Here is a 25426-nt window from a genome sequence, read left to right as displayed (position 1 = left end):
AAAAAAGACTTGGTCTTTAAAATTGGACTTGAAAAGTTTTTCTTATAAGCAGTTGTAATTAAACATTTACATAATTCTAAGTGAATTCTATCATTTATTTGATTAAGGATTATTTAAGCAAGTTCATTTCGCTCTTCGTTGGTCATTTAAAAAAGTTAGCATCAGCCAGGATAAACTGTCTTTGTTAAGATTGTTGAATGTATAAATACCGTTTATTTTTAAATATTTGTAATTATGTTCAAAATTTTAAACTTTAATTTCTTACATCAGTAGTGCTCTGTTGTCCTTGTAGAGCCAATACCCAGCACATTTTCCACCATGACCTGACTGAGTTTTAATGACTCTTTTAAATCTAGCAAAAATAACTCATGTAAGTTTGAAGTATTGGGTCAGTGGTAGCTAATAGCTATACTATTATCTTTATTGTTATTACGCACATTACATTAGTGTTACCTACACTAAGGTACACAAATTATCATAAAAATTTAAATGATGCAATTAGTACAGGCCCAATCCGACCTAGCCTAAAAAATTAAAAAGAATAACATTTTGCAATTACCTTCACAAATTTGTCCTGATCAACGTAACTCATGTAAATAATTACATTCATGTTGACCTGACAGGCTGACACAGCAATAATTGCTTTTTGGTAAATCAAGACATGCTTTGGATGGAAATACTTTTAAAAAACAAATTTGCAGGAAAATTTCCACTTTTCAAACTTCAAATACAAGCTTTTGAAAATAAAAGAGGCACTTGGGTTGAAACTTCAAACTTCATTGTTTTTGTTATTATTGTTTTGTTTTTTTTTTGTTATGTTGATTTCATGTTGTTGCAAAATATTAACAAGTAACAAATTTATTGAGCCATGCAATGTAGCCGCAATAATAAAGACGAAAAGATTTAACAACTAAACTTATGTTATTCTAGTATAGTAATATTTTATTATTTAAAAAAAAAAAAAAAAAAAATGTTTTTACACTTTAAAATATGGTTAATATAAACTCATAGGAGCATGATTGTATGGTGGTTAGCATATATGCCTCACAGCAAGAAGTTGGTTTAAATCCTGTGCTTGCTTAGGTTCTCTCTGGGAACAATTGTCTCCTCTCATCAGCCAAAATCAAGTATATTACGTTAATCGACTTCGATCAGCTGTATGAGTGAATGGGAGTGTGAGGTGTTGTCTGTGTGTTGGTTCTGTGGTGGATGGAACCCTGTCCAGGTCGTACCTACAGCACCCTTTGAGTGCTGGAGATCTGCACCAGCAGAACCCTGCAACCTAAAACAAGAACAGGTGGACTGGACGATGAATAAATGGAAATTGCACGGGTAATTTGTATGCATCAAAGACAAAATGACACAACTTTTTTAAAATTACACCTTGGTTTACCCTTGCACTTAACTGTTGGCTGGAATATTTTAGATTTTTTTGTGTTCAATTTTGATTTTAAGAAACAAATTAAAATACAATGTAAAGTCTTCAATATAATCTAAAAATAATGCATTTATTATAACATATCTGCTTTGCAAAAGACGAAAAAAGCAAGAGGTGGCGCTGTTATACAGTAAATGCCGGTATCCAAACGTGTTCATTGTGCAGAGCTGTTTATGTAGAGAAGCAGGGAGCGCAGTGCTGAACGTTTGCAGGAGAAAACCGCTGTAATCGTTTCATGATACAGGGGGAAAAGACGGACTATTGCTCGATTTGGATCGTTTTTGTAGGCGTTGTGTGAGAGAATACTGTCACTGGAACAGTTCATTTTACTGGAACGGGTGGATTGTAACGCGCACAATGGATCCGATCGTGTTGAACAGGAGGTACGTGCTGCTTCTCTCTCTCTCTTTATTTTCGTTGGTGTGCAACGTTTCAACATCAGTGACTCATTATTCCATACCCGAAGAATTAAAAGAAGGATCCGTAGTTGCAAACCTCGCCTCTGATCTGAGCCTGGATGTTACAACGTTGACAAAGAGGAGAATGCGTCTGGACATCATCGCCAGCAAAAAATATCTGGATGTGAACAAAGAGACTGGAGAGCTTTATATTGCTGAGAAGATAGACAGAGAAGATCACATTTGCAACACGAAATCATCGTTCTCGTGCTATCTGAAACTTGAGGTAACACTCGAAAGTCCACTGAGAATTTTTAACATAGAAGTAGAAATTTTAGATATAAATGACAACGCCCCACAGTTTCGCAGGGATGCCATTCATTTAGACATTTCTGAAGCGACACCAAAAGGAGAGAGGTTTTCTCTGAGTAATGCAGTTGATCCAGATGTAGGATCTAATTCAGTAAATACATACCATCTGAGTGAAAGTCAATATTTTAATATCGAGGTTCAGACAGGAAGAGATGGATCAAAATTTGCTGAATTGATTTTAATAAAGACATTAGACAGGGAGCAGCAGGCTGTTCATAATCTAATCCTTACAGCTGTAGATGGAGGAACACCTGCTCGCTCTGGCACTGCCAGTGTTATTGTTCATGTCTTAGATACTAATGATAATGCACCAACTTTTGGTAAATCAGTGTACAATGTTCAAGTGTTAGAAAACTCTCCAATTGGCAGCCTTGTTATTGACCTGAATGCTACAGACTTGGATGAAGGCTCAAACTCTGACGTCACTTATTCATACAGTTTATACACGTCAGAGAAAACACAGGAAACCTTTAATTTAAATCCCTCCACAGGTGAAATCACTATCAAAGACATGTTAAACTATGAGGACTTCAGGATTTATGATATGGAAGTTATAGCAACAGACAAAGGAGCCAATAGTTTATCAGGACAATGTACCATTAAGATCATAGTTGAAGACATGAATGACAACCATCCAGAAATATCCATCAAATCCTTTCAGACTCCAGTCAGTGAAAGCATAGAGGTGGACACAGTGATCTCTGTGGTTAGTGTGAGTGATAAAGACTCAGGTGATAATGGAGTGGTTGATCTCCGTATTCCAGACAACATGCCGTTCAAACTGAGGGAGTCGTCTGATAACTACTATGAGTTGGTGGTGTCAGAGCCGTTAGACCGTGAGAAGGTCCCAGAATATGTCATCACGTTCACAGTCACAGACAGAGGCTCTCCTCCTTTATCTGACAATGAAACCATGACTTTAGAGCTGCTGGACGTCAATGACAACGTCCCACAGTTCCCACGGTCCTTTTATACCATACGTGTGATGGAGAATAACGCACCTGGAGATCTGCTCAGCTCACTCACTGCCTTTGACCCAGACCTCCATGAAAACCAGTATCTGGTGTACTTCATCATAGAGAAGGAGATAGCCAACACCTCCATGTCCATGCTGTTCTCCATCAATCCAGAGAACGGGAATCTTTACGCTCTGAAAACCTTTGACTATGAGATTGAGAAGGAGTTTCTCTTCCACATCGAGGCCAGAGACTCAGGCTCTCCTCCACTCAGCAGTAACGTGACCGTCCACATCATCATCGTGGACCAGAACGACAACGCTCCAGTCATTGTGTCTCCATGGCGCGCACACGGCTCTGTGGTGGAGGAGAAGATCCCCAGATCCACTGATAAAGGCTCCCTGGTTGCCAAGGTGATCGCTTTGGACACAGACTCAGTGCACAACTCTCGCATCACCTACCAGTTTCTGCAGGTGACTGATGCCACCTTGTTCAGCCTGGACCAGTACAACGGAGAGATCCGGACTATGAGGATGTTCAGCTACAGAGATCCACGCCACCAGCGTTTGGTAGTTGTTGCCAAGGACAACGGGGAGCCTGCTCTGTCTGCTACAGTCACCATCAAGCTGTCCACGGTGGAGACGGCTGTGAAGGCCAACTCTGACATGAGCGAGGTTTCTCTGGAGTACGACATCTTCTCAGACCTCAACCTGTACCTGGTCATCGGTCTGGGCTCGGTGTCATTCCTCCTGCTCATCACCATATTGGTCACCATTGTGCTGAAGTGTCAGAAACCCAAGGCCAGCTTAACGGCTCCTCCCTGCAGGAACAGTGTGATCAGTGAGAGGAACTCCACCATCGCAGACTCCACCCTGGTGTCCAACGATGCCTACTGGTACAGCCTGTTTCTAGCAGAGACCAGGAAAGGAAAGCTGGTGGTTAGACAACCTGCACCAAAGGGTTCCAGATACATTGTGTCCAGCATCCCCAGAGGAACAGGACTGACGGACACCAGTGGCTCAGCTCCTTCTACTCTGCAGGTAGGAGAAAATATGACACCCACTTTTTTAAAATCGTGTTTTAAATAGTTCCGTTTTTTTTTCTTTCTTTTTTCTATCATTCCATATGTTTTGTGCAAGAAACAACTTGGTGAAATCCTTAAAAAAAAAGCAAAAAAAGTGAATTGTTTTATTATAACCAGAAACATTAAGGTGAAGATTTACAAAAAACTTAAATATGACACTATAATAATAATAATAATAATAATAATAATAATAATAATAATAATAATAATAATAATAATAATAATAAATCCACATATAATACAAATTACAACAGATGGCGCTGTTTTGTTGGGAATAACCATTAGACAGATTCTATGACGCAGCTGCACAGTGCAGCACGTCGAGAAAGGAGTGGAGGATTCTCACTGCTGAAAACCCCTTGGCTCCTGCGTTTTTCCCTGATTTGCTCATTTTTCCTTGGCTTTGCCTACACTACAGTATCTTTTGGAAAATATGGTGTGAACCTCTCATTTATGGATTTCTGCACGGAGCAATAAGGAGCGTTGTAAACGCACAAGTGACAAAGAGCCGCTGTAACAATGGGGTCTCACAAAAGGTACGTGCTGCTTGCTGCTCTCATCATGTTTCAGTGCGTCAGGAACACTTGGACCTCAGCGACTCATTATTCAATACCAGAGGAGATGAAAGAAGGATCAGTTGTAGCGAATCTTGCTACAGATCTCAACCTGGATGTTAAAACACTGAATAAACGGAGGATGCGTCTGGATGTCATTGCAAACAAAAAATATTTGGATGTGAACAAAGAAACGGGAGAGCTGTATATAGCGGAAAAGATTGACAGAGAATATTTATGCAATGTCAAAACGACGACAAATTGTTACCTCAAATTAGAAATGACTCTAGAAAACCCGGTACGGATTTTTAACATAGAAGTAGAAATTTTAGACATAAATGACAACGCCCCACATTTTCGCAGGGAAACCATTCATTTAGACATTTCTGAAGCGACACCAAAAGGAGAGAGGTTTTCTCTGAGTAATGCAGTTGATCCAGATGTAGGATCTAATTCAGTAAAAACGTATCATCTGAGTGAAAGTCAATATTTCAATATCGAGGTTCAGACAGGAAGAGATGGATCTAAATTTGCTGAATTGATTTTAATAAAGACATTAGACAGGGAGCAGCAGGCTGTTCATAATCTAATCCTTACAGCTGTAGATGGAGGAACACCTGCTCGCTCTGGCACTGCCAGTGTTATTGTTCGTGTCTTAGATACTAATGATAATGCACCAACTTTTGGTAAATCAGTGTACAATGTTCAAGTGTTAGAAAACTCTCCAATTGGCAGCCTTGTTATTGACCTGAATGCTACAGACTTGGATGAAGGCTCAAACTCTGACGTCACTTATTCATACAGTTTATACACGTCAGAGAAAACACAGGAAACCTTTAATTTAAATCCCTCCACAGGTGAAATCACTATCAAAGACATGTTAAACTATGAGGACTTCAGGATTTATGATATGGAAGTTATAGCAACAGACAAAGGAGCCAATAGTTTATCAGGACAATGTACCATTAAGATCATAGTTGAAGACATGAATGACAACCACCCAGAAATATCCATCAAATCCTTTCAGACTCCAGTCAGTGAAAGCATAGAAGTGGACACAGTGATCTCTGTGGTTAGTGTGAGTGATAAAGACTCAGGTGATAATGGAGTGGTTGATCTCCGTATTCCAGACAACATGCCGTTCAAACTGAGGGAGTCGTCTGATAACTATTATGAGTTGGTGGTGTCAGAGCCGTTAGACCGTGAGAAGGTCCCAGAATATGTCATCACGTTCACAGTCACAGACAGAGGCTCTCCTCCTTTATCTGACAATGAAACCATGACTTTAGAGCTGCTGGACGTCAATGACAACGTCCCACAGTTCCCACAGTCCTTTTATACCATACGTGTGATGGAGAATAACGCACCTGGAGCTCTGCTCAGCTCTCTCACTGCCTTTGACCCAGACCTTCATGAAAACCAGTATCTGGTGTACTTCATCATAGAGAAGGAGATAGCCAACACCTCCATGTCCATGCTGTTCTCCATCAATCCAGAGAACGGGAATCTTTACGCTCTGAAAACCTTTGACTATGAGATTGAGAAGGAGTTTCTCTTCCACATTGAGGCCAGAGACTCAGGCTCTCCTCCACTCAGCAGTAACGTGACCGTCCACATCATCATCGTGGACCAGAACGACAACGCTCCAGTCATTGTGTCACCATGGCGCGCACACGGCTCTGTGGTGGAGGAGAAGATCCCCAGATCCACTGATAAAGGCTCCCTGGTTGCCAAGGTGATCGCTTTGGACACAGACTCGGTACACAACTCTCGCATCACCTACCAGTTTCTGCAGGTGACTGATGCCACCTTGTTCAGCCTGGACCAGTACAACGGAGAGATCCGGACTATGAGGATGTTCAGCTACAGAGATCCACGCCACCAGCGTTTGGTGGTTGTTGCCAAGGACAACGGGGAGCCTGCTCTGTCTGCTACAGTCACCATCAAGCTGTCCACGGTGGAGACGGCTGTGAAGGCCAACTCTGACATGAGTGAGGTTTCTCTGGAGTACGACATCTTCTCAGACCTCAACCTGTACCTGGTCATTGGTCTGGGCTCGGTGTCATTTCTCCTGCTCATCACCATATTGGTCACCATTGTGCTGAAGTGTCAGAAACCCAAGGCCAGCTTAACGGCTCCTCCCTGCAGGAACAGTGTGATCAGTGAGAGGAACTCCACCATCGCAGACTCCACCCTGGTGTCCAACGACGCCTACTGGTACAGCCTGTTTCTAGCAGAGACCAGGAAAGGAAAGCTGGTGGTTAGACAACCTGCACCAAAGGGCTCCAGATACATTGTGTCCAGCATCCCCAGAGGGACGGGACTGACGGACACCAGTGGCTCAGCTCCTTCTACTCTGCAGGTACTCTGCTCACCCTCTCATTAAGTCTTAACCACTCAGTCATATTTGTTTTATTTTAATCACAATTTTGGCTTTATTTGTGTATTTTAAATAGTTGTTCCAGAATCTATTGTTTGGTGGATCCAAAAATCATAAATTAAATATGTTTTTTAAAAAGAAAATCACATTATTTGTGAGAATTTACTTTGTTAATATTTTTTTATGTAGGGATGCGCAAATCCCTGTTTTGGAAACACCGTGCAGTCGTAGCATCTGTATTTTTTTTAATACCGTGAGTTTTTCATAGACCACAATACCAGCTTACACACAATATTGGTCAAGTGAAGTGGTGGAATGTAGTGCCTCTGGACATTGTTGGAGAGGAGGCTGTGTTGCAGTTACAAGCATGCGATATTGTGAGAGCATAAGTTGTGTTTTTCAATTTAGGAAGTCCACTTCAGATAGTTTGGTTTGCTCATCAAGCCCACTAGCTCTTGTGGATTTTTAGAAAAGGTTGGAAGTCTCTGTTGTCTCAGAAGCTTTGCTGCTGGTTCAAGATTAAAGATTTGTTGATGTTGTAAAAATACAACGTTGGTAGCATTGTGCTGCTCCCCAATGCAGGGTTAGATGTGTGATGCTGGTGATTAATAATCTGTCACTTGTTGTGTTGTGTGAGCTCTGACAAGACATTTCATGTCAGTGTGTGTGATCAACATCCATTATGGAGAGAAGATACGTTAACAACGTAAACATTACTGTACAAGGTTACAATTACTTTTCGCAGATGCTTTTATCCAAAGCAACGTAAAACACAAGCAGTTAGAATTAAGGGATTTGCTTTACATCCCACAGCGATGGCCCAGGTTGGATTAGAACCAGTAACCCTCTGATTACAAGCCAGCTCCCTTAGCTATTATACCACCATCAATCTGTAATGAACAAATAAAGTTACTAGTCTGGTAATAACATTTTCTCTTATTAGAATAATGAGTGCCACCTCTTTTTAAACAGCATCATCACCTTTTTAGGCATGGCTGCCAAACTCAAAACGCCACTCACTTTGTTGTTGTTCTTCTTGTGTACACTAGTTAAAATCACTACTCCTCTGTTTTTTGTGAACAGATCGGGCTGAAATTTGGTAGGTATAATCTATGGATGTGTATGCATCAATGCTCAGAGCCCGATTTGCGATTTGGGGCCCACCCCAAAAGAAAAAAAAACGAAAGTCAATTTTTTCATGTATTTGTGAGTCAAATAATACAAGGGTTGGTGGTACCGAATCTTTGACACATGAAACCAATAGAAGAGGCTCAAGCATAGCTAGAAACAAGAGTAAAAAAACCCTAAAATAATGATACTACAGCAATTGATACTATTAATATTAGGATTATTAGCTGCCTGTTCATTTCAGAACTAATTTTAACTACTTTTATTTGTTTTTAAATCATTGCATTTCATCATACTTATGTCCCTTCTCGGACTCTCAGATCTGCTGATTAGCTTCTTCTGAGAGTCCCAGTAATCAGAGAAAGCTTTGAGGGGTCGGTGGCTGTGTTCAAAATTGCATAATAACGTACTACTCATACTAACATATGACTCACACTAAATCTGACGTCAAAATTAGTATGTAGTGCATTCACATTAGATATGGAAAGATTTAGTATGCAAGAAATACCCAGTTGTATACTTTATCATGACATTTTTTAAGTGTGCACGGTGGGCACACTCGTCATACTCAGCTGTCCCATGACCACATGTTGATATTCTATTCGGTCACTTTCTTGCTTAAATTTTTTTTGAGAACGTTCAAAGGTGGCGAATCAATCGAGATATTTAGCCTCAGTGTGCTTCAGGTTTTGTCGTTGTAGGTTTGAAATGCATCTTGGGAAACTTTGAAGTATACTTCAGTGGGAATGGTCGTCATCCTAACCATACTTCTAGTATATAGTAGACAGTAGGTACTCATTGAGTTTGTAGTGTGAAGTACAGTGTGTGTCATTTCAAACACAGCCTGTGCTTTTGCAGTTATGCGTGTTCACTTTAGGGAATCTTCATCTCTGCCTATTTTTAAATCTTTGCTAAGAACACACCTTTCCTCTTTGGCTTAATTGTTGATTTTATGTACACTGTTTGTAATTTACATTGTGCTTTTACAGTTAGTTTTATTCATTTATTATTATTATTTTTACTGTGTTGTCAATGTTTTTATTTTGGTGTGTTTTTAAATTGATATTGCTTCATGGGTGTTTATAGTATTTTGTATATTTTCCATGTTATGTCACTATGCATAGCAATTTGTCTTCCTCTGTTTATTTATGTTGCTTTACAAATAATGTTGGTTCGTGATTTGATAATAGTGACAGTAGTAGTAATAATAATATTATTATTCATAGTCTTGTTGTTTTTTTGTGTGTGTGTAGCAAGAACTAAGATAGAAATGAATTCTGTTCCAGAAGTGATTGGAACACATGCAGGTTGATGGTGTCAGATGATCTTCGTTTGTAAAGAAATGACGGAATGCTCCAAAATGTTTTTTTTTTCTTCTCGTGCACGTATTACACTGCATTTTGTTGTAGTTATCTAGTTATAATTTTGTCTGTTTTTTTTTTTTGAGTAGTCAAATAAATTTACAGTTAGTATAATTCAAATCATTGTCGTATCAATAAAATTTCCATTTGGTGATCGAACCTCCCAATGATAAATGTATTTTAATGAAATAAGAAAAAATAAAAATGCACTGGTGCACATTTATATGTACAACACAGTTTCAAAACATTGTATAAAAAACCGAAAATAACTGCCTTTTGCTGAATTTGCAATGTTTACGTTAACCAAAAGCTATTGATTACATGTTACCATAGTTACATGTTAACATAGGAGATCTTCTTTGATATCATCTTCACAGTTCCTGCATTTGTTGAACTCTTGAGTTCTTGTAAGAGTTTACACTTGACTTCCTTTGCTAGATATCAGAATAGCTGCTGTGTAGGTGTGAACCATCTCAGAGACCACACCATGAGTTCATCTCATTTCATGCCCGGTGACGCAGATGTTTTCTTTAAAGCATGAGGTGGTGTGTTGTCATGCATGAAGATAGTTTTGCTACAAAAAAGCAAGGTTCTTCTTCTATATGGAACAAAGTGGTCACTCAGAAACTCTATAAAAGTATCACTATAAAAGGCCTTCCATGATTCATGACTCTGCTATTGAAAGACCACTGAGTAGCTTTCATTATGCCTTGGTATCACATATTAAAAAACACACTAGTGAGCTACAAAAACTCTGAAAATGTTACTTGTCAATCATTAAGGTCTCTATTTAACTCATGCATACAACTTTATGTTACTAGTGTGCTATAATGAACATACTATCTAGTTAACTATAGCTCAAGCCTATGTTGTCCTTAGTAAACTAAATGGACCCAACATGTTTTCCAGTGTCAGTTTCCGCGTCTTGTCCACAGTCTTCTTAGCAGAGGTTGAGACGGAACAGAGTGAAAACAATGCAAAGTTATGTTTCTGTGTCACATCAACGCTGTAGCTACGTGTAGCCCTCTGTGTCGACAAAAATTGCAATGGTCTCTTATTATATTCCAGAGCTATGACTGGACTGAATAACAAGTTTTTGTTTCATGTCGAGTTTATTCTGATTTAAAATGTGTTTATTGTTACATATACCAGTATGGCCTTAAAGCCTGATTAGGTGAAACAGTTGTCCTTGCAGTGAAGCCATGTTGAGCTTTTTTGAAAGGTTTTCTTATTGCAATTTTATGCTGGTTTGATACTGACATATTACTGCTGGCTTCATGTCAGAGATGTTAGTTCTATACCTCAGGTGTTCACTGATATATTATTTACAAAATGTGTTGCACATTGTCTTTGATTAAGCATTTATTTAATGCCTGTATTTGCACATTGACCAGTTTGCTTATTTAATTAAGGTTTTTCTGTTTTTTCATACTTGTGTTGCCATCTTTTTAAATGTTAAAGATTCCGTTGAAAATAAAAAAAAATAAAAAAACGAAAATTCTGCCTTTTTCTTCTGGTCTTTATTTTGAATAAATATGAAACACTTATATCGTGATACATTTTCCAGGCCTATTGCGCCCTAATGTGTACGTCCTTCTTTTTTCTTTCAATTAGGCTCACCTGAGAAACTAATTAAAGTCTAAGATTAATTTTAGTTATTTAAAGGTTGAATAAAAAGTATTATTTTAAAGAATATTATGTGAAATTTAAGAGTTAGATTCAGAACATTATAAGTTGTTTGACTTTAATTTCATTTTATATATTAATGTAAACCTTTTTTTTTACCTTCATTGTTTACATATTTCCTTTGTATTTTTTTATAATGTTTATACTTTTTATTTTATTTTTTCTATTGATATTTCTATTTATACATAGCCTCTGTAACTATACAGTTTATTTTACCTCCTTTATTGCATTATTTTTCAGGTTCCATTATTGCGTATTTTGTGTGTTGCCTTCTTTTGTCTTTTTTCTTGCACTTTATCTGAGTGACAGTAAATGTATACTCTACTCACTCTACCCTGTATTTAATATATTTTCATGGCATTTGATCATATACATTATCATATACATTATCTAGAACAGGCTGAAAGTTTTCATCCTCGTGTCGTGCTCAGCCTTGGTTCTATACGCACACGCAGCTGTGCGTAAAACTCCCGCTGAGCCGAGAACACAAAGCAGAAGGCTGAAAAGTGCAAACTGTTTGTCCTTTCAAACTTCTCCCAATCGTTGCAAAGACAATCACAAAACAAACACAAATTGGATTTGTAAATAGTAAAATATACTTATAGAGAAAATGCGTTTTTGGACTGAAACTCGTTCCTTTTAAACTGGATTAAAGGAAATCACTGTCAAATTATCTTTGATTTGAATTTATTTTTGTTTTATATATATATATATATATATATATATATATATATATATATATATATATATATATATATATATATATATAATTTTGTTGCTGTTTCGTTTAAATAAAGAAAAAAAAACAAAAAGAGTCGTTGATGAGGTCATCGTCATCCATTAGACATTCAGGGTGGGTGCAGTGAGCGCACGTCACTCCTGTGCTGGAGTGGAGACGCTTTCGCTTCTGAGCAGCGTGTCTGTTGACATCTTTCACATTCCTCCGTCAGATACCAGAGCGTTTGCTCGGGACTTTCCTCCACTATGTTTCACACCGGACGGTCCAGCGGAGTGAGTTACGTGCTTCAGTTTCTGTGCGTGGCTGCCGTCGTGGACTCGGTATGGACGGTTACGCATTATTCTGTTCCCGAAGAAATGGAGGAAGGTTCTGTGGTCGCGAATTTAGCAGCTGATTTGGGGTTAGACGTGAAGACGCTGCGTGAAAGGAAAATGCGCATCGATGTTGTAGCTAATAAGAAATACCTCGACATACACAAAGAGACAGGTGAGCTGTTGATCCTCGAAAGGATTGACAGGGAGTTTCTGTGTCCATCTAAAACAAATTGCTTTCTGAAATTAGACGCCACGATTGAAAATCCGATCCGTATGTTTAATATTGAGGTGGAGATAACTGACATTAATGACAACGCCCCTCATTTCCGTAGAGGTACTATGCATTTGGATATTTCAGAATCCACTGCTGTTGGAGAGAGATTCTCACTGAATGATGCTGCAGACCCAGATGTTGGAGTAAATTCTGTTAAAAATTATTATCTCAGTGCAAGTGAGCATTTCTCTATTGAAATTCAAACTGGAAGAGATGGCTCCAAGTTTGCAGATTTGATCCTTAAACAGTCGTTGGACAGAGAGCAGCAGGCTGTCCATCATCTGACCCTCACTGCTGTGGATGGAGGGGTTCCCACCCGCACAGGTACAGCCAGCATCATAGTCCGTGTGCTGGATGTGAACGATAACGCCCCTTCTTTTGACAAAGACTCATATGTTTTTAATGTGATGGAGAATTCTCCCATTGGCAGGCTGGTGGTTAAATTAAATGCTACTGATTTGGATGAAGGGTCCAACTCTGACGTAGTGTATTCATACAGTCTGTACACGTCTGAGAGAACACAGGAGATGTTTAATCTGAATCCAGAAAGTGGAGAAATCAGAGTAAAAGAGATGATAAATTATGAGGATTTAAAAGTTTATGAAATGGAAGTGATAGCCAGTGATAAAGGACCCGTCTCTTTATCTGGACAGTGTAGACTGACAATCCATGTGACAGACATGAACGATAACCACCCTGAAATATCCATTAAATCATTCCAAAGTCCAATAAAAGAAAATGAGTCCATGGACACAGTGATCTCTGTGGTTAGTGTGAGTGATAAAGACTCAGGTGATAATGGAGTGGTTGATCTCCGTATTCCAGACAACATGCCGTTCAAACTGAGGGAGTCATCTGATAACTATTATGAGTTGGTGGTGTCAGAGCCGTTAGACCGTGAGAAGGTCCCAGAATATGTCATCACGTTCACAGTCACAGACAGAGGCTCTCCTCCTTTATCTGACAATGAAACCATGACTTTAGAGCTGCTGGACGTCAATGACAACGTCCCACAGTTCCCACAGTCCTTTTATACCATACGTGTGATGGAGAATAACGCACCTGGAGCTCTGCTCAGCTCTCTCACTGCCTTTGACCCAGACCTCCATGAAAACCAGTATCTGGTGTACTTCATCTTAGAGAAGGAGATAGCCAACACCTCCATGTCCATGCTGTTCTCCATCAATCCAGAGAACGGGAATCTTTACGCTCTGAAAACCTTTGACTATGAGATTGAGAAGGAGTTTCTCTTCCACATTGAGGCCAGAGACTCAGGCTCTCCTCCACTCAGCAGTAACGTGACCGTCCACATCATCATCGTGGACCAGAACGACAACGCTCCAGTCATTGTGTCTCCATGGCGCGCACACGGCTCTGTGGTGGAGGAGAAGATCCCCAGATCCACTGATAAAGGCTCCCTGGTTGCCAAGGTGATCGCTTTGGACACAGACTCAGTGCACAACTCTCGCATCACCTACCAGTTTCTGCAGGTGACTGATGCCACCTTGTTCAGCCTGGACCAGTACAATGGAGAGATCCGGACTATGAGGATGTTCAGCTACAGAGATCCACGCCACCAGCGTTTGGTGGTTGTTGCCAAGGACAACGGGGAGCCTGCTCTGTCTGCTACAGTCACCATCAAGCTGTCCACGATGGAGACGGCTGTGAAGGCCAACTCTGACATGAGTGAGGTTTCTCTGGAGTACGACATCTTCTCAGACCTCAACCTGTACCTGGTCATCGGTCTGGGCTCGGTGTCATTCCTCCTGCTCATCACCATATTGGTCACCATCGTGCTGAAGTGTCAGAAACCCAAGGCCAGCTTAACGGCTCCTCCCTGCAGGAACAGTGTGATCAGTGAGAGGAACTCCACCATCGCAGACTCCACCCTGGTTTCCAACGATGCCTACTGGTACAGCCTGTTTCTAGCAGAGACCAGGAAAGGAAAGCTGGTGGTTAGACAACCTGCACCAAAGGGCTCCAGATACATTGTGTCCAGCATCCCCAGAGGAACGGGACTGACGGACACCAGTGGCTCAGCTCCTTCTACTCTGCAGGTATAGATGGTAACTCTCTTGACTTGAGTGAACTAGAGCTCGTCTTCAATTCTAACCTAAATGCACTCATCATTCAAAGGAATCTGAATAAGTTGTTTCTAGAAATCTATTATTATTAGTTTGTTCTTTGTTTATCCCCTTGTTTTTCAAAAACTTTATGCATTATTTAAGCCACAAAAATGCTTTATATGGCTTCATGCTCAGATTCAACATAAACTATAGGTTTAAATTATTTAGCAATACTAACTTATATTTCAAAAGAGTGATGCATTTCTATCAAACATCACTTCTATGTTGGAATTCTTCATGAAAGAAATTCAAAATGCAAGCCCCCCTTTATTACTAAGAAATGATTCCCTTTTGAAGTGTTATTTTGTGTTACTGTTTGCATATGGTAGAACTACATTTATAAGTTTTTAGACTGAAGAAAGGCTGAAAGTGTTCATATGTCTCTCTTTTGATTTAATGTTTTTTTTTCTTTTATTGTAATCGTGCAACAATAAATTTGATCAAACGTCCACTTTTGAGTATTACATAATTAAAGTCACCACTTAAACACGCACAAAAAAAACAATGAAACAAAACTGTCCGAAAACCAATTTTACATGTTCATGCATGAGTAGAAAGATGTTTAAACATTGAAGCCACTGTCATTGTTTTTGTCCATGTTGGTAAGTATTCTGCTGGATTAAACAGCATCGGACTGTCACAGATTGTTAAATTGTTCAATAAACCAATATATTGTTTACTCGCTTGTTCTCAAGAAGAAAGTAATGTATGTTATACTGTCTCAACAGTGACTCTGTGAGCATGGTTTGCATACATGTAGCTCTTTTTACGCATTGATCTTCTAACACTGCTTTCTTTTCTTCTGCCCATTTTAAAGTACCCGAAATGAGGGACGTCCACTCTGCAGCTGGAGGTATGTCAGACTCTCTCTCCCCAACCATTCATGACCTTTCTGCACTACATTGCAGGATTCATCATTTGAATGTTGTTTGTCTTTTTACTTTGTATTTCATCCTTTTCTTTTCATTGTGTTACTAACAGCTGTGCATTTTAATATAGCTACCACAGTTGTTAACAAAGCTGTTAAAATGTCAACATCATGTCTAAGAAATAGTTCTAGTCTATATCAGTAACCACAAATCTACTTGTAGTGACTACAGTGTTTTATGCTAACATGCAAACTCAGCATAAGCAAGCATAGCTTAATAATTATTTTTAGTAAACTAAATAAAAAACGTCATTCATGCTGGAACCATTTCCTAAGTGTTACAATGCTCATGTAAAGAGAGCGACAACACATCTAATGTTAATCACTGTGTTAAAAAGATGCTGTACATGTGAATAATAATCTGTGCTGACCATCATCACGAATAAAATATCCTATTTATGAATCATATAAGTGACATCACTCTGCTGCTTATGTCCGACTGTGGTGATTGATTTTTGAGCATCGTCTATACCAGGGTTTCTCAAATGGGGGTACGCGATGCCACGACAGGAGCTACTTGAGAGAAAGTGGAAAATGAACAAACAAAAACATAAAAAATACGTGATTTTATGATATTTTTGTTTTAGTAAAAAAATAATAATTATGATAATATTGATAGAAGAAATCTTGATTAGAACATGAACCGAAAATACAAGGGTCAGTCTTGGTCCCACACCAGGTGGGAGATGACTGGAAATGATAAAAACAATAGAAATAAATCTATTCAGGAGGAAATACTGTTTGATTTCACTTATTTACCATGTGAGATTTTTAAAAAAAATGTATAATCACTCATTTACAGTATCTGAGAAAAAGGATTGGATTTAGAAATAGTAGAAAGGGGGTATTTGGGCCAAAAAAGTTTGAGAACCACTAATCTATACCAGTGGTTCTCAAACATGTTTGTCTCAAGTTCCCCCTTTCTCTAACTTTTGAATCCAAGTACCCCCTTTGTCCGACTGTAACATTTTACTCAGAATTCTGTGAAAAAATAACTCTACAGCATAATGATGGAATGAATTAGTGATAATACACATTTTTAAGAATCTCATTTTGTAAATAAGTAGAATGAAACAGTATTTAGTGCCTCCTGAATAGATTAATTTCTGTCGTTTTTCAAATGTCATCTTTCTCCTATGGGACCAAGACTGATCCTTGTATTCTTAGTTTATGTTCCAATAATTAAGGTAATTTCTATCATAATTTTGTGTGTTTTTTGTGTCATTTTGTGTATTTTTGCGTTGTCTGTTCTTTTTGTGTGTTGTTGGTAGTATTTTCATTTAAATTGTTCTCTCAGTGTGTGTTTTTGGTGTTGTTTGGTTGTTTCTTATGTCATTTTGTACGTTTCTCTATTTGTTGTCATTTTGCATGTTGCTGGTATTAAGTGTTTTCCTCTCTTAGTGTGTTTTTGGTGTCGTTTTGTGAGTTGCTGATACTATTTAATATGATTATCATTTTTAACTAAAAATAAACATCATAAAACCCCATATTAATTCAATTCAACTTTATTTATATAGTGCTAATTACAACAAATGTCATGTCAAATCACTCAAATGCTTTCATTTGTTCATTTTCCTCTCTCCCTCTTTCTCTCAAGTATCCCCTATTGTGTCATCGCATACCCCTAGCCTGGCCTAGGGGTACACGTACCCCCGTTTGAGAAACACTGACTATACCAGTGGTACCTTACCCTCTCTATAATTTCATATAAGCTTTTTCATATGTGGAACAGCGGGCTCTCCTAAACCCCTGACTGTCTCTCCAACGTTTATTCCTTAAAACATAATCTACAAATTCAAAACAATGAGTGAAATTTTAAGTTTTTTAAACTATACCAATGTGACTTTAATGTGATTACTTCAATAGTAAGTAAATGTAGGAAATTATTAACTCCAATTTTCAGAAGTGTGATAAAATGGCCTCTACAGCATAAAATAATCCTGTTTTAATAAATTACAAGAAAATATGGTATTTAATTTAGCAATAGTACTTTTAGTTTGTGGAGAATGTTTTGAAAAAAAAAAAAAAAAGCCTAAAAATGGTACATTTCCCAATTTTTTTTAAACTAATTGTTAAATATTTTCTGAGTACCCCCTGCAATGTGCTGCTGTATCCCCAGGGGTACACGTCCCCATGTTTAAGAAATCCTGATCTATACTGTAGTCTGAGTTATGACCTAATTCTTTGTGCAGGAGAGGCACAAAGAGAAACTAGTCACCCAGTTACCTAGCAACCACTCTTCTCCCTGCATGGTGTTCACTGATAGACTCTACCTATTTAGGATCCCCTTCACCCTCTGTGTTGTGTACCTCAAGCCCCTGTCTGAGAGCCAGACGTCAGCTGCATGAGATGTGTTGGTTTGGTCCGTCATAGATCTCAATAGATCTCAGTATCCTTTTCCTTATGTATCTAATTATCTGTTTTTTTTTTTTTTGTTTTTTTTAAGCAGGCATCCACCACCAGCAGCTGCAGCTCCACATGAGTCCCCATTCCCTTTCTGATGCACGCTGGAGTAGTGATGATCCACAGAGGAGAGGAGAAACACAAACACACATACCATACCCCGGCTGAATTCCCATCATGCTCTGCTCGTCATCCTGCAACATTAATGAACAGTTGTGACCAATCAAACAGCGCTACCATTTTCTATTACTGAGCACAAGGAAAGCCTATCAACAAAGGTCTTTATTTTTTTTTTTTTTTTTAAATTGCATGACAGCACTGCATGACTTCCCCCACAGATCTAATGACTTATACAAGATCTTTGAGATGCTCACAAACAGTCTCAAACTACAAGGACTTTAGGAGTGGACGTGGGATTCATGAAATGCCTTTAAGAGATACATATTTTCTCTCTAAACAACAAAAAACGTGTTTGAATAATTCTTTTTTTTTTTTTTTTTTTTTTTGTTAGCCTTGGTTTCTTGTCTAGCTTCATTGCACCTGCACTAATGTATGACGCCTACAAGTTACCTAAAAAGTAAAGCAGCACATTTTTCAGAAAAGCACCACCTGCAATTGTTATTTGTGAACATGGACGGAATCAGTCTTTTTTTTTTTTTTTTTTTTTTTCATTTTGTATTCTAATGTTTTCTTATTGTGCTTTATGTAGGTTTTGCCTACTTATAAGAGAGACGTAATTTGTATAGAATATATGAAATGTATGTCAGTGTGTGGCCTTCAGCCATCCCACCTTTCTCTTATTTCTGCATGGACAAAAAAAGCTTTAATACTTTTGTGACATAAGTAAACTCATGTCAAAATAATGTTAAAACAGTAAGATTGAATGGTGCTTGTTCAGTGTATAATTGTACCAGTGTTTTTTTAATACAGCCTCATCAGAACATCTATTTGGAAACAGACTTACATGTGTTCATTATGCTCACATTTAGACCAGCAGAAACTTGCTTTAAGTCAATGAGTATGGGTTAAATAATGACTCTTGATCCGTATGTACTGTACCTCATCAGTTTTGTTTTCTAAGCGCTTTCAGCAATTTATACGCTTAAGTGCTTTTACCACTATGTAACATGTACCTTAAAAAACAACAACTTACTATTAACTGTGTTTAATGCTTACCTTACAATACTGAAAAAAAAACAGCTGGGTTGTAAAAAATGTTGCATTGTATGTGCAAAAACCAACAGCAATATAAACATATCCCACATATACAGCAGATTATACTGTATGGCTGCATCTGTATTAGTTCTGCCTTGCATTAATCTGTGAAATCCTACGTGCCATCTTTCAGCTAACTTGTTGTAAAACCTGTGAGCACAACTCCCACTGTATGACATGCAAGAAGCTGCAGTGAGTCAAAGCCAACCATATTCAGTAAGTGCATTTGTATAGTGGTGCTATTGTGGGACTTTGCTTTCTGTGAAGCTCTTTGAGTATGTATGGTGTCCTAGATACTCAAATAAAATATTGTACAGAATGTCTTGATCGTTGGTGAAATGTAGCTAATTGAGGTTTACTTTTCTTCTTTTTAGGTCACAGCATTTAAACTCGGTGTAATTTGCTCATGAAGGAATAGTGTGTGTGTGTGAGCTTAAATTTATTTGAGTCTATTTTACATAAATATAGTTTAAAGAAATGCGTAACAATTTTTTATCATAATTGCTGATTAGATAAACTAAAAAGAAACAAAATATCCTGAAATAACAATGACAATTATTGAAAACACATCCAGGTTTGGAAACAATGAAATTAGTTTTAATTCCTCATCTTTAATAATCTCTACTTAATTCTTAAGCATGCTTAAAACACACTGAGTTAGTTGTTTTGGGGTTTAAATTTTACTACATTAGATAAATAGTGTTTGAAAACATGGGTGTGACTAAAAATGAGTCTGTCTCTCTTTATTCTCTTTGTCTGTGTCCACATGACTTCATATCTCCCCAGAGACATGATGTCATGTGGGCAGAAGAGGCGAGACTCTCATTCAGGACCCCCCCCCCCCCCCCCCCCCCCCCCCCCCAACACACACACACACACCCCACCCCCAGAAATGTAATGTTTATCTGTCAATAACTACAAACATAAGAGAATGAGGCTTATTATTTCCTTGATATATTTGGGTTATACAGTATATGGCACTAAGAGAGCATTTAGTGCTCACTGTAGCTTAGAAACAGGAAAGAAAGGCACATAATTTGCCAAGATTAGGATAAACTATGAGGTCTATTGGGATGTTTCTGGGTTTGCAGCGGCCATTCAAAGCTGTTCTGAAGAAAAGGAATACAGTGATCCTGAAGAATTAAGGTAGGATCATTAATCTATCACAGAGATTTCTGTGACCTGTAGTCATGATTCAATGCACCATGAAAAGCCAAAAATATTGTTTTTTTTTGTTTATAATAAAACAACATTGCACAAATTAATAATGTCCTTTGAAAGTGATTCATCTACATACATTATAATCCATATAAATCACCCTATACTATCTTTACTAGAAGAGGTGGATGTGATGATGAAGGAAGGGTGAAGCACATGCTGCATGTGTTTGCTTGAAATCACAGCTCCAGCATCCCTCCCCCTCTTTCCGTCCTTGCCTTCCTCCTTCATCCATCTGATGAGGATGCGTTACCATGACGACATGGTCATGTGCGCCCAATCCTCTTCCTCCTCTTCCTCTTCTACGCCCCCCACCTCCCCGACCCCTCCCTTTCCCACCCGCTGCTGCAACGTCACAGTGCAGCATCTGAGGTCTGCTGGTTTCGGATCCTGCATAACACAGCCCCCACCTTCACTAAACACCAGGTTTAATCATTACAATAGGATGCTTTGAAATAAGCTAATAATAATGTCATAGGAGTGATCAATAGACGTGATTATATGACATATTGCAGCAACTCCTGAGCATGCGCACTCAATGACTGGCATGCATCCAGAAATGATAAGTAGCAGGTGGGAGGGGTGAAAATAATTGAGATTTTATTATGTAGGTCATGGAGTTCTATTGCAACCAGCGGTGTGTCTGTGTTTTACATATACACTAATAATAATCTATATATTTTTGCAATGATGTACATGGCTGTAAGTGGTCTGAGATACTTCAAAGGAGAAGTGGAAATAGCAATAGATGAACAGAGCATTACTGAAGAGGGAGCTTTACAGCGGCACTTGCAGGCAAAGTCCAGACGATGTCACTGCTCACCAATGACAAAAAAATACACTGTGGGTGTGAACATACATTTAGAGGCACGATTTCTATTGACATTTATACATATACCAATAATAATAATAATAATAATAATAATAATAATAATAATAATAATAATAATAATAATAATTATTATTATTATTACTATTATTATTATTATTATTATTAATAATAATAATAATAATAATAATAATAATAATAATAATAATAATAATAATAATAATATTATTATATTGATAAATGTATACATGAGATCAACATTAAGAAAAAAGAAACAGCAATAATAATACGACATTGAACAGTCTGGTTTTTCTTGTTATAATAATAATAATAATAATAATAATAATAATAATAATAATAATAATAATAATAATAATTACAATTATTGCTGTTTATTTCTATTAATGTTGATCTAAGGCATCAGTTCTCAAGGGGAAATTCACTTTACTATATCTATACCTTCTGAAGAATGGATGCCCACACCTTGACTATCTATTTAAAATTTAAAAAAAAATTGCAACCAAATGACATCTAAAATATTTTTCTTAATCTCTATTTTCTATCAACGATACATAAGGCAGGTTAAGTAAAAAAAAAAAAAAAAAAAAAAAAAAATCAAGCTGTGTCGTTGGACTTGCAAAGGGTGGTGCTCTAACTCCACTATTACCTCAGCTGTATGATCTGCTGTGTGTGGTGTGTGCACATAGCGGTTGGAAGAAAAACGAGAGCAAACGCAGTTCTCTTTCCAGAGTGACCATTCTTAGATAAAATGTGTTTTTACTTTATTTAACAAGACATTTAAACGTCTTTACACACAGATTTTACAAACCACGGTTCAAAGGATTTCTATTTCTCTCCAAACAATGGGAATAACGCACCTCAAACGGACGTGGAGGGACGCGAGGATTTCTTTTTGTCTGGTGTTGCTGAATATTGCATTGAAGCCTAATGGTATATCTGCTCAAATACGGTATTCCGTTCAGGAAGAGTCCCGAGCAGGAACGGTGATTGGAAACGTTGGCAGAGACCTGGGTTTGGATCACGGCGGACTGGCTGGTAGGAATCTCCGTGTCGTTTCGGGAACAAAGCAGGAGCTGTTCATAGTAAACCTCAGAGATGGAGCCCTGCTGGTGAATCAGAGAGTAGATAGAGAAGAGCTGTGTGGGAAAAGCGTTCCGTGCATCACAACTCATAAAGCAGTTGTTGAAAATCCTTTGGAAATGCATCAAATTTTAGTTGAAATTATTGATGTGAACGACAATGCACCTAAATTCCCGGAGGAAAACTCCACCCTGGAGGTGTTCGAATCTGCCATTGTTGGATCTCGATTTCAAATCGAGGGTGCAAATGATTTGGATGTAGGATTAAATTCATTACAATCGTACAAGCTTAACCACAACCAATATTTCCGATTAGAAACTGAGGAATTTGGAGAAGAAGGAAAGCTGCCATTCCTGGTTTTACAGAAACCTTTGGATAGAGAGCACACTGCTACACACTATTTACAGTTAACAGCCACAGATGGAGGAAAACCACCCAAATACGCAACATTTAATATTACTATATTTGTATCAGATATAAATGACAACTCACCGGTGTGTGATAAACCAAAATACATTGTAACAACAAGGGAAAACGCCCCAATAGGGACATTTCTACTGACAGTGAAGGCATCGGATGCAGATGAGGGGGCAAACGGTGAGGTTGAATATTCCCTCAGGAGTAAAGTCAGAGGAATCACACCAGAAATCTTTGAAATAAACAGCAAAACGGGAAAGATAACTGTAAAAAGAGCCCTTAATTATGAGGAAAAGCAAATGTACGAGATCAAGGTGCTGGCTGCTGACAGAGGAGCTGTCTCCCTCTCCACATTGTGTAATGTTGTCGTTAAAGTAGAGGACGTGAATGATAACCACCCCGAAATAGAAATCACATCGCTTTCAAGTCGCCTCCGGGAGGATGCACCTCCAGGCACTGTGGTGGCCTTAATGGGCGTGACTGATCTTGATTCAGGTGTGAACGGACAGGTGGATTGCAGCGTCCCAGGTCACTTACCCTTTGTGTTAAAGCCGTCCCCTGATGGACAGTCGTACTCTCTGGTCACCAAGGACTACCTGGATAAGGAATCAGCGCAAATGTATGATATTAAGATAACAGCCAAAGATTTAGGCAGCCCCTCTCTATCATCTTCAAAGGTGATTCATTTGGATGTACTTGATGTGAATGATAACAGTCCACTGTTTACCAGCAGTCCTTATATTTTCTATGTAGCAGAAAATAATATTGCTGGACTTCCAATTTTTGCTGTATGCGCAACCGATGCAGATGAAGGAGAGAATGCTGAGGTAACATATTCACTCCATTATAAGGGTTCAAAGAGCCAAATAACTTCCTTTATGAATATAAACCAGGCAAATGGTCAAATCTCAGCTCTGAAGAGTTTTGACTTTGAGGCTGTGAAAACGTTCCAGTTCCAAGTTGTTGCCACAGATTCTGGAACTCCATCACTGAGCAGCAACGTCACAGTCCACGTGTTCATTCTGGATCAGAACGACAACGCTCCAGTCATCCTGTATCCAGTCAGCTCCAACGGCTCTGCTGAAGGTGTGGAGGACATTCCCCGCAATGTCCACGCAGGACACTTGGTGACCAAAGTCCGAGCCTATGACGCTGATATAGGATATAACGGCTGGCTGCTCTTCTCACTGCAGGAAGTGAGTGACCACAGTCTGTTTGGTTTGGACCGCTATACAGGACAGATCAGAACACTTCGCTCATTCACAGAGACAGACGAGGCTGAGCACAAACTGCTCATACTGGTCAAAGACAATGGCAACGTGTCACTGTCAGCAACAGCTACTGTGATGGTCAAAGTGGTGGAGCCCAAAGAGGCTTTTGCAGCCTCTGATGTTCAAAGTGCAGCTAAAGATGATGAAGACAGTGATGTGACTTTTTACCTGATGATCACTCTGGGAGCAGTTTCACTGCTTTTTGTCATCAGCATCATCGTGCTGATTGCAATGCAGTGCTCCAAATCCACAGACTATACTTCTAAATATCTGCAGGAGCCAAACTATGATGGGACACTGTGTCACAGCATCCAGTACAGATCAGGAGATAAACGCTACATGTTGGTTGGACCCAGGATGAGTATTGGATCTACTATAGTCCCTGGAAGTCATGCTAACACACTGGTTCTACCTGATAGGAGGAGAACATCTGAGGAGGTAAGATGCTGATTTCAGAATATTCTGCTTTTTTTAATGGTGCGTTTTAAAATATTGTGTTTTGCTCCACACCTTTTTTCCCACTGTGTGCTGTCCGTGGTGCTGATCTCTTGCAAAAATGCTGTATGTATAAAACTGTCACTTTTTCGTAGCTGACTTATTTTGAACATTATCTCACTTTCCTCACATTTAGGTAATTTTTCTTTCATTTGAGACAGAAATTCATGTAAAAAAGCATGTTTTCTATTGTTGTTAAAAAAAAACAAAAAAAGTGCACACATGAAAAATAAATCTAAATGTAAAATTTAAATATAAATATGAAATGTATTTCTAAATGTTAAATGTATTTCTAAATGTTAAATGTATTTCTAAATGTTAAATGTATTTCTAAATGTTAAATGTATTTCTACATGTTTAATCTAAATCTAAATGTTAAATGTAAATCTAAACGTTAAACTGGTGGCCACGTGTAAAGCTAAATGTTTAGAAATTATACAAAGTGGGCAAGTCAGCGCCTGTCGATCACAAGGCCCCGCCCACACCACCGAGGGCCGCTCAGTGAGTGTTTGGGTGCGTGGAGTGTGCATAATTACTAAACATTTAGCTTTACACTTGGTAAACGATTTAACATTTCAATTTACATTTAATATTTAACTTAACTTTTACATTTCGACTTAACATTTACATTTAGATTAAACATTTACATTTAGATTTTGATTTATTTTTCATGTTTACACATTTTTTTTAACACACACACACACACACACACACACACACACACACACACACACACACA

The 25426-nt window shown here is 38.4% G+C and overlaps 3 protein-coding genes across 6 annotated transcripts; all 3 read left to right on the top strand.

The window, feature by feature from the left end:
• The first annotated feature begins 1760 nt into the window (after positions 1-1760).
• LOC114470755 (protocadherin alpha-C2-like) lies at positions 1761-4690 on the top strand. Its single transcript, XM_028459091.1, has 2 exons — positions 1761-4204; positions 4667-4690. Exons 1-2 carry the CDS (start codon positions 1796-1798, stop codon positions 4688-4690), a joined length of 2433 nt encoding a protein of 810 aa, XP_028314892.1. The 5' UTR covers positions 1761-1795.
• Positions 4691-4767: 77 nt separating this feature from the next.
• LOC114471296 (protocadherin alpha-C2-like) lies at positions 4768-19675 on the top strand. Of its 4 annotated transcripts, none has more exons than XM_028460007.1 (3): positions 4768-7164; positions 15628-15663; positions 18188-19675. In XM_028460007.1, the coding sequence occupies exons 1-2, from the start codon at positions 4768-4770 to the stop codon at positions 15637-15639; spliced, it is 2409 nt and encodes an 802-aa protein (XP_028315808.1). In that variant the 3' UTR covers positions 15640-15663; positions 18188-19675. The 4 variants fall into 4 exon arrangements, with proteins under 4 accessions (XP_028315808.1, XP_028315807.1, XP_028315806.1 ...); XM_028460006.1 differs by having other exon boundaries at positions 18185-19675; XM_028460005.1 differs by lacking the exon at positions 4768-7164 and adding an exon at positions 12253-14741.
• A 2456-nt stretch (positions 19676-22131) lies between these two features.
• On the top strand, positions 22132-24642 carry LOC114470754 (protocadherin alpha-8-like). Its single transcript, XM_028459090.1, has one exon. The coding sequence runs from the start codon at positions 22267-22269 to the stop codon at positions 24640-24642; it is 2376 nt and encodes a 791-aa protein (XP_028314891.1). The 5' UTR covers positions 22132-22266.
• Positions 24643-25426: the final 784 nt, after the last annotated feature.

The sequence above is a fragment of the Gouania willdenowi genome, chromosome 10 (genome assembly GCF_900634775.1).
Source record: "Gouania willdenowi chromosome 10, fGouWil2.1, whole genome shotgun sequence".
NCBI lineage: Eukaryota > Metazoa > Chordata > Actinopteri > Blenniiformes > Gobiesocidae > Gouania > Gouania willdenowi.
This window is presented reverse-complemented; position numbering and strand designations above follow the sequence as displayed.